This window comes from Oncorhynchus gorbuscha, linkage group LG14, assembly GCF_021184085.1.
Source record: "Oncorhynchus gorbuscha isolate QuinsamMale2020 ecotype Even-year linkage group LG14, OgorEven_v1.0, whole genome shotgun sequence".
In the NCBI taxonomy this organism is placed as follows: Eukaryota; Metazoa; Chordata; class Actinopteri; order Salmoniformes; family Salmonidae; genus Oncorhynchus; species Oncorhynchus gorbuscha.
In genome coordinates this window covers 5,276,369-5,286,320 of record NC_060186.1, presented here as the reverse complement: position 1 = coordinate 5,286,320, position 9,952 = coordinate 5,276,369, and the positions used below count along the sequence as shown (strand labels likewise).

General features: G+C 43.5%; 1 protein-coding gene across 1 annotated transcript; it reads right to left on the bottom strand.

Moving 5' to 3' along the window:
- Positions 1-4,111: 4,111 nt before the first annotated feature.
- ccdc107 (coiled-coil domain containing 107) lies at positions 4,112-9,618 on the bottom strand. Its single transcript, XM_046296812.1, has 6 exons — positions 9,235-9,618; positions 8,696-8,928; positions 8,359-8,431; positions 7,267-7,357; positions 6,623-6,732; positions 4,112-5,340 (listed from the first exon to the last, which is right to left on the bottom strand). Exons 1-6 carry the CDS (start codon positions 9,371-9,373, stop codon positions 5,036-5,038), a joined length of 951 nt encoding a protein of 316 aa, XP_046152768.1. The 5' UTR covers positions 9,374-9,618; the 3' UTR covers positions 4,112-5,035.
- Positions 9,619-9,952: the final 334 nt, after the last annotated feature.

Genomic DNA, 9,952 nt, shown 5'->3' with positions numbered 1-9,952 from the left:
TTCAGAGGCTACATCCGTGTGAATACGCAAATCTAATATGGGTCACATTTAAATCTGGGTGTGGACTTTCAGAAAAATAGACTGGATATAGGATGAAAATCAGTTTGGGGTTCTTAGGGTGGCTGTGTAAACACAGCCTTAGGCTAAACAGCATATTCATATGCATTATTCAAGTTTGGAAAGTGATTTGAACCCTACATTTCAAATGACGTCAGTGGCACTATTAACCTGTAGTTTCCTTAACAGGGTTTAGTGGGTGTGGAAAAGAGGACCACAACAAGCAGAACCGCAGGGTTGTGTTCAATACGACATGTAACTCAAAACACTTGGTGCCTGATGAACACGACCCTGGTATCATAGCACTGCTTACATGTGAAACACTGAGTGTCATTTAAGTTTATTTAACTAATTGACAAGCTCGGGTATTGCAGTGAAAGTCGGTTGAATCTCTGGGGTAAATTTTGACCTGATTAGATGGAAACTGAGGTGCGTTCGGCTAATTAAAAGAGGCATATTAATTTGTGGTGAATGACTGTGAACCTTCACAGTTAAGCTACAAGTATACAGTACATGTCTAGCTAATATAGCTTCAGGATATTACTTAGGGATTTTAACGTTTCTTAAAAAATGTCTTCCCTCTTGCTGAAACATCTGGTCAATTATTTTTGAAGTGTTTGTCTGACATTCAGTCAAGGTGGTTCTGACTGCTATACAGCTCAGTTGGTAAGAGCATGAAGGAAGCAACATCCAGGATTAGGTTGTGGGTTCAATTCCTGCAGGGAATCACATACACATAGTGTACGGTGCTTTGGATAACAGTGTCTGGTTAGAGGCATATACTGTTATATAAAGGCAACGGTCAGACTATTTTTGATGTTTTACATTTGAACTGACATTTTGATTTTGCTCAGATAGAAGCAGGTCTAAAAGTATTGAGCGTCAATAAGATTCTGCTGGGGAATTGCGTTGAAGTATTGTGTTCCTCTACCGCCATCTTCTGTATACAGAGGAACATCACACACAGTGCAGTCTGACAGCTCTTTTCTCAGTGTAATTATAGCAGTAGATATCCACTGCCTGCTGTGGGTTGGTGTTTTACTTAAAGCTCTATTGTGCTGAGCTCATTCAACCACAAGTCCGCCTGAGGTATGAATGATACTGCAAATCATTTAAACGTGTTAACCCTCGCAAGGCTGCAGGCCCAGACGGCATTCCCAGCCGCATCCTCAGAGCATGCGCAGACCAGCTGGCTGGTGTGTTTACGGACATATTTAATCAATTCTTATCCCAGTCTGCTGTTCCCACATGCTTCAAGAGGGCCACCATTGTCCTTGTTCCCAAGAAAGCTAAGGTAACTGAGCTAAACGACTACTGCCCCGTAGCACTCACTTCCGTCATCATGAAGTTCTTTGATTGACTCGTCAAGGACCATATCACCTCCACACTACCTGACACCCTAGACCCACTCCAATTTGCTTACCGCCCCAATAGGTCCACAGACGACGCAATCACACTGCACACTGCCCTAACCCATCTGGACAAGAGGAATACCTGTGAGAATGCTGTTCATCGACTTCAGCTCAGCATTTAACACCATAGTACCCTCCAAACTCGTCATCAAGCTCGAGACCCTGGGTCTCAACCCCGCCCTGTGCAACTGGGTACTGGACTTCCTGACGGGCCGCCCCCAGGTGGTGAGGGTAGGCAACAACAACTCCACCCCGCTGATCCTCAACACTGGGGCCCCACAAGGGTGCGTTCTGAGCCCTCTCCTGTACTCCCTGTTCACCCACGACTGCATGGCCATGCCTGCCTCCAACTCAATCATCAAGTTTGCAGACGACACAACAGTAGTAGGCTTGATTACCAACAACAACGAGACGGCCTACAGGGAGTAGGTGAGGTCGCTAGGAGTGTGGTGTCAGGAAAATAACCTCACACTCAACGCCAACAAAACAAAGGAGATGATTGTGGACTTCAGGAAACAGCAGAGGGAGCACCCCCCTATCCACATCGACGGGACAGTAGTGGAGAGGGAGGTACGTTTTAAGTTCCTCTGCGAACACATAACGGACAAACTGAATTGGTCCACCCACACAGGCAGAGTTGTGAATAAGGCGCAGCAGCACCTCTGCAACCTCAGGAGGTTGAAGAAATTTGTCTTGTCACCAAAAGCACTCACAAACTTCTACAGATGCACAATCGAGAGCATCCTGTCGTGCTGTATCACCGCCTGGTACGGCAACTGCTCCGCCCACAACCGCAAGGCTCTCCAGAGGGTAGTGAGGTCTGCACAATGCATCACCGGGTGCAAACTACCTGCCCTCCAGGACACCAACACCACCCGATGTCAAAGGAAGGCCATAAAGATCAAGGACAACAACCACCCGAGCCACTGCCTGTTCACCCCAGCTATCATCCAGAAGGCGAGGTCAGTACAGGTGCATCAAAGCAGGGACCGAGAGACTGAAAAAAAGCTTCTATCTCAAGGCCATCAGACTGTTAAAACAGCCACCACTAACATTGAGGGGCTGCTGCCAACATACTGACTCAACTCCAGCTCACTTTAATAATGGAAATTGATGTAAAAAATGTATCACTAGCAACTTTAAACAATGCCACTTAATATCATGTTTACATACCCTACATGACTCATCTCATATGTATATACTGTACTCAATATCATCTACTACATCTTGCCATCTGTATGTAATACATGTATCACTAGCCACTTTAAACTATGCCACTTTTATGTTTACATACCCTACATTACTCATCTCATATGTATATACTGTACTCTATACCATCTACTGCATCTTGCCTCTGCCGTTCTGTACCATCACTCATTCATATATCTTTATGTACATATTCTTTATCCCTTTACACTTGTGTGTATAAGGTAGTAGTTGTGGAATTGTTAGGTTACTCGTTGCTTATTACTGCATTGTCGGAACTAGAAGCACAAGCATTTCGCTACACTCACATTAACATCTGCTAACAATGTGCATGTTACCTTTTAATTTTTTAAAAATCAAATCAATCCATCAAATAGATTCATGAAATGGAGTAAATATTCACACAAAAAAAGGGTTGCCTTTATTTTCTAGTAAGGAGTGGAACATTTTCTCCCATCTCTTTCAACGTTCCTCAGTTATGCCCAAGAGCACAGCTACACAAAATAAATAGAGTTAGCCGACAAATGACCTCTCAAACAGGAGACAAACATCGCAGTGTTTCTATAGTTTCCAGATATATGAATTGTGTGTTCGCTAAACATTTGCTCCAAAGCTATAGTTATCACAAGACAAGATATTTGTCAGTGTTTTGAAAAGTCTTGTGGTACAGCATTTCTACACAAACGTGATTATTTGATTGCTGGTACAGTATTACTACACAGATCATGTCACCATATTCCCTACTTTTGACCAGAGGCCTACTATATAGGGAATAGGTAGGGTGCAATTTAAGACAAAACCAATGAGATCATTTGATTTCTGTTCTATCCTGTAGTTTCACTGGGTTGCTTCTTACCAGAGGCTAACTTGTGTTAACTACAGTCAACGATAGATCACATAAAATACTTAAACAAATATAAAACAGAGCAGATTGCATGTTTGTGTTGCTAAATACACATATCGTGCTTAATCTGAACTACATAACTGGACAAATGCAAATTAATTCAGACCAGGGCTCTCCAACTCTGCTCCTGAAGAGCTACCCTCCGGTAGGTTCCCACAAACCCCGTATAACTAACTGGATTCCCCTTATCAACCAGCTAATTATTAGGATCACGCGTGCTAGATTAGGGTTGGAGAGAAACCCACTGGACAGTAGCTCTCCGGGAACAGGGTTATAGAGAAACCCACTGGACAGTAGTTCTCCAGGAACAGGGTTATAGAGAAACCCACTGGACAGTAGCTCTCCAGGAACAGGGTTATAGAGAAACCCACTGGACAGTAGCTCTCCAGGAACAGGGTTATAGAGAAACCCACTGGACAGTAGCTCTCCAGGAACAGGGTTATAGAGAAACCCACTGGACAGTAGCTCTCCAGGAACAGGGTTATAGAGAAACCCACTGGACAGTAGCTCTCCAGGAACAGGGTTATAGAGAAACCCACTGGACAGTAGCTCTCCAGGAACAGGGTTATAGAGAAACCCACTGGACAGTAGCTCTCCAGGAACAGGGTTATAGAGAAACCCACTGGACAGTAGCTCTCCAGGAACAGGGTTGGAGAGGTATGATTTAGCATGATGTCATCAATACATTCATGATTGTCCTGCATCTCCCTCTAGTAAGAGAACTCATGCAGTTTTATCCACCAGGACATTCAAGATCAGTTGCAGAGAAAAACACATGCATAAGATGTCTGAAAACAAGCAAATCATACCACAAGCCAAACGTCACAAGCTTGCACTTGTAGTTTGTAGACTCGAGTACGTAGTAGAAAAACAAAATGTAGCTATTTATAATTAACTATGTTTGACATTTTTTATTATTTTGACTATTCTATGACATACGGATGGCAGTTGCAAGATTGCATAACACACTTTGAGGTCTTGATAGTTAGGGCCGAAATGATTGCTTCTAAAAGATGGCAGCATATAATGATGTACAGGGTTTCCAAGCAGCATCACGTGATGAAAACACATTTACAGGCACCTTACATACTCACTACCATTTGGTTCAAGGATGGAAAACTCAGGCCTCATACTTGGGGCCTTACAAGGAAAAGCTCCAGAAATAAGTCTAATTATATGGAGTTAGGCTTCTGGGGCTTTTATTTGTCAGGAGTAAGTCCTAACCCTACACATTGGCTTAGCCAGGGATCTGCTATGCTTTAAGGGATGGAACAGAAAAATCACCTCCATCACACACAACCTTGGACAAAATTATTTCACAATGATAGCTGCCCTTTCTTATTCAACTACGAGCCAAAAGCAAGAGCATTACTGAACAGACTGCAGTAGTGCCATTAAGAATGAGAAAATACATGTATGGCTTTATTCATGTAGTTTAAAACAACCTTTTTTCTGTTCATTCCAGCCTGTTGCGGCGTCTGAGCCCAGTTGTAGGCATTTCTTCTGGAATGTTCTGGGCTAGGCCTATGTCCTCAATGTTTGTCTCACAAGAATCCTCCAAGGAGGGCATGTCCTCCTCCTGAGCGTCGGTCACTGAGTGCCCACCCTTGGATTCAGGGTGGTGCTGCTGGTGGACTGGCTCCTCCTCTTTCTCCACACCACTTTGATCGTCTTCCGCAGGAGCAACCACCTCTAGTGAGGTGTCGGCATGGGCTGCCAGAGACTCGATGAGGTCATCCAGGTTCCTCTCGCACTGTGGCTCTGAAAGACGGAAAAGGGAAATGTTGTGACCATACGCCATAGTCACCCCATTTCAGGATGGGTGTGTTTGAGTCATGATGTCAATACTGCTCATGTGGATCATGTATGATTGGGTGTGTGACTCTTGCTTGCCCAACTCATTTCCCCCAAGACAAATAAAGTTAATTTTGCACCCCAAAAAAACTTTACATACACATTTGTTCACTGTAATGAAAAAAAAAATAAAAAATAAAATAAAATAAATAAAAAATTTAAAGAGTCAGAAAGTTACTTTTTGGAGCTGAATGGCAAACCATTCAGGAGAGAGCGGTGCTCCAACCTAGCCCATTTTTAGATACCATACCAAGAAAACCAGAGTGATATAAAATAGGGAACACGACAGAAAACATTTAAAATTGGTCTTTTTTTTTGCAACGGAAAACAAAATAGTGGATATCCTAGAATTTGCATACGCAACAAATTGTGGAGGTGTTGGCAGAATGTTTTAATCTTTTTACAGTGACTTTTTCAAACTAAACAGGCGAGAACAAAACTCTGGCCTCGATTTCCGCAAGATTGACTGGCTATTTGAGAAATGTTAAACTAAGTGCTTAGAGCCCACACTGCTTCAACACAAAAGACCAACTGTTCAATATTTTGTTCATCAATATCTCCTGCCTTGGTATAGGCTCAGAGATTAAATATGTTATGAGGTCACACTCCTGCACGGTAATACTCCATAGCCTACTGTTAAATACTTGAAATAGTCTAGGCTGCTGGTCTATTTCCTGTCAGGAAGCTTGACCTATTGAATGGTAAATATTTGTCGTATAGTAGCAGGAATAAACCATTCATGTCAGAAAAGGACAGATGTCCTGCAATATGATTGATTTGCATAATAAACATACAAGCCCAGTGATCTCCTTACCAACGGAAAATCTGTTTTATCATCACGCTTTGTGTTTATCAGCATTGTTAGTAATTACAGTAATTCCGGTGTCACCAAGCAACGAAGCTTCCACAAAATTACAATATTTGCTTGCAATACAATTCTTCAACCACAAGAAGTTGTGTGGAGGCAGAGTCTGAGATGTTTGTGGAGATACACACACTTTCCTGTCGAGGTCAAATATGTAAATTCCAACCATAGCGGAAAAACTTGTAGAACATAAGGTTTAGTCTTTTTTTGTGTGTTCTTTTTTACAAACCTTTGATAAATGAAACCCAAAGTAGTCCCTATTTGTCTAGATTCTTCCATTTGGTGCCTAATGAACATGTCCCAGCAGGAGGTGGGGCCACATACCTTCAATGTTGAGGGGTGGACAGTCCATGCCTCTCTTCTTCATCAGGTGGCGGATGGACTGGAGTTGGGACATGATCTCGTTCTTCTGTTCCTGGGCCACAGACTTGACACTGGAGAGGAGCGAAATGGCCAGGAGAGAGCGGGGTCACTGAGGACAGAACTCTGGGAAACGCAGTCCCTGACCGGTTGCCCTTCGTAGGTTCAGTTCATAGCTCCGGGGTGAAGTTTCTCTAGGTACAGATCTAGGATCAGCTTCCCCAATCCTAACCTTAACCATTAGTCGGGGAAATGCGAAACAGACTCAAAAATGGACGTCTAGGCCCTAGGGGCCACTTCACCCAACACCCAGTTGATACAGAAATGTGCGTCGGTAAGACACTTTCTGCCATTTGGTGCCTGGTCAACACACCCCAGAGTCCCATTACCATAAACGCTCTTAGATTCAGCAGGGTCAAGTGTCAACAGTTTATCAAGACCATGCAACGTCCCCTAATAACTGCTATTACTACCCGGTCAGGATAAACTGGTCTTAATCACAACAGACATGTATTTAATTACATGGGGTGTTATTTACAGAGCAATATTCCACAGAAACAGAAGACAAACCGGAGCTCCGTGGTTTATGGGTCAGTTGGCTTACTTACCAACTTGTCAATGGGTCCAGTTGGGTCAGAATGGAGTTGAGCATCTTCTCTGTTTGTGCTAGCCGCTGCTCCAGCTCTGTAAGCTGATTCTCTATGGAGAGAGACACAGCCACCATGTAAAACAAACAGCTGATTCTCTATGGAGAGAGACACAGCCACCATGTAAAACAAACAGCTGATTCTCTATGGAGAGAGACACAGCCACCATGTAAAACAAACAGCTGATTCTCTATGGAGAGAGACACAGCCACCAAACAGCTGATTCTCTAAAACCACGTAAAAAAACAGCTGATTCTCTATGGAGAGACACAGCCACCATGTAAAACAAACAGCTGATTCTCTATGGAGAGAGACACAGCCACCATGTAAAACAAACAGCTGATTCTCTATGGAGAGAGACACAGCCACCATGTAAAACAAACAGCTGATTCTCTATGGAGAGAGACACAGCCACCATGTAAAACAAACAGCTGATTCTCTATGGAGAGAGACACAGCCACCATGCTGATTCTCTAAAGAGACAAACAGCTGATTCTCTATGGAGAGAGACACAGCCACCATGCTGAAAACAAACAGCTGATTCTCTATGGAGAGAGACACAGCAAACAGCTGATTCTCTATGGAGAGAGACACAGCCACCAAAAACAAACAGCTGATTCTCTATGGAGAGAGACACAGCCACCATGTAAAACAAACAGCTGATTCTCTATGGAGAGAGACACAGCCACCATGTAAAACAAACAGCTGATTCTCTATGGAGAGAGACACAGCCACCACGTAAAACAAACAGCTGATTCTCTATGGAGAGAGACACAGCCACAAACAGCTGATTCTCTATGGACACCATGTAAAACAAACAGCTGTAAAACAAACAGCTGATTCTCTATGGAGAGAGACACAGCCACCACGTAAAACAAACAGCTGATTTTCTGTGGAGAGAGACACAGCCACCATGTAAAACAAACAGCTGATTTTCTATGGAAAGTGAAAGCCACCACGTAAAACCATGTAAAAAAGCATCTGCATGATGAGTAAGATGAACATAGGTATGCAAACAGACCCTTGTGGCAACACCACATGGACACAACACACCTGTCTCCTCAGACTTCTTGGGACCTTTGGCATCCTTGTTCTTTTGGGCTTGGGAGTCATCTGCAGACTTGATCTTAGAGAGAAGGGAGATATCAGAAGTCTGAGTCGTATGTGTGTTTAGTCCACTCAGGCTCAGACTGACAGTATTACCATAGTTCACCACAATCACGTTTGCTCTGATCAGCAATCTACTCCAATCCAGCTCTCTCTCTCTGTCTGTCTGTCTGTCTGTGTAGGCGTGTGCACACATGCCTGTTTAGATATCCCCAAGCAACCCCATCACAATCATCACTGCTACAATATTTTTCAGTGGTGGAATTCCTGCTCCAGCCTATACCTTCAGGAATTTGTACGCTGCAAAGAGGCCGACTCCAATGGCGTAGAGCGGCATCAGTGTGAACACGTAGCCCTTGTTGCTGTTGGTTTTGTATTGGTCACCCTTCATCTCCTGCTCCATCATCACCTTCATCTGCTGCATGTTCTCCAGGGTCTGTGCTTTGCTCATGGAGCCAGCAGTGTTCTTGTTGACCGGCTGCCCTCTCACTGCACCTGGTCCTGGTCCCGGACCCGCTGAGAAATAACATGAGAGAATTAGAAGACGATTGTGATGATTATGATGATGAACAGGCCTTGATGAACAGGCCTATTCATGACATTTGTATTATTGCGAAATCCTTAAGAGGCTACTATATTGCACACTTTTGCAAATAGACATATCTTGTTTTAAATACGTTTGACAATTTTGAACATAGTAAAACGTTAGGCTACTAAACAAATATACCATGGCAGGAGCAAAACATTGCATAGGCTAGGCCTACACAATATGACGGTGCAGTCCCATTGCCAATTCAAAAACTATTTTAAAATTCATGCTACCTTTTCTGTTGTAGCGTGCATCAAAACCTCTTGTTTCCTTCGCTCCGGATCCTACGCCGAACATTCTAGGGAACACCACAAACGCAAACAACACCGCCGTAAATGCGACCACCACTTGCTGGGACGATGAGAAAACCATATCCTCCTGCACCGTAAAGCACCAGAACAGCGACGAAAACAACCGGAGCCTTTGGTCCAGACGTGCAACACCGAATCTGTAGCGTTTCTAGGCTATTACGCAGAAGGGAAACTGACTCATTGCCATTTCAAGCTGAAAACCACGTAAATCGTGTGCTGACTATTGAGGTAAATATGAACCGTGCCGACTGAGGATAAACAGCTGCTTCTTCTTTTTCTTCCTCGTCATCTTCTTCAGGATTTGGTTGACGGATCGCATCCAACTTCTAGCTCTATACACCGCCACCTATTGTACTGGAGTGTGAGGCCAGTCACGGTCTATCTATTCGGATACAAATATATATGCAACATGTAAAGTGTTCGTCCCATGTTTCATGAGCTGAAATAAAAGATCCCAGAAATGTTCCATAAGAACAAAAAGTTTCTCAAATTTTGTGCACACATTTGTTTAAAACTCTGTTCGTGAACAGAGGGGTTTCTCCTTTGCCAAGATAATCCATCCACCGGACAGGTATGGCATATCAGTAAGCTGATTAAACAACATGATCAACACACTAGTGCACCTTGTGCTGGGGAAAAT

Excerpts from the sequence above, each read along its gene's own strand:
- ccdc107 (XM_046296812.1), bottom strand. The coding sequence starts at position 9,373 with ATGGTTTTCTCATCGTCCCAGCAAGTGGTGGTCGCATTTACGGCGGTG. Across the intron at positions 8,929-9,234 it reads TGCACGCTACAACAGAAAAG|CGGGTCCGGGACCAGGACCA; the intron begins GTAGCATGAATT and ends GTTATTTCTCAG. Across the intron at positions 8,432-8,695 it reads CAGCGTACAAATTCCTGAAG|ATCAAGTCTGCAGATGACTC; the intron begins GTATAGGCTGGA and ends CTTCTCTCTAAG.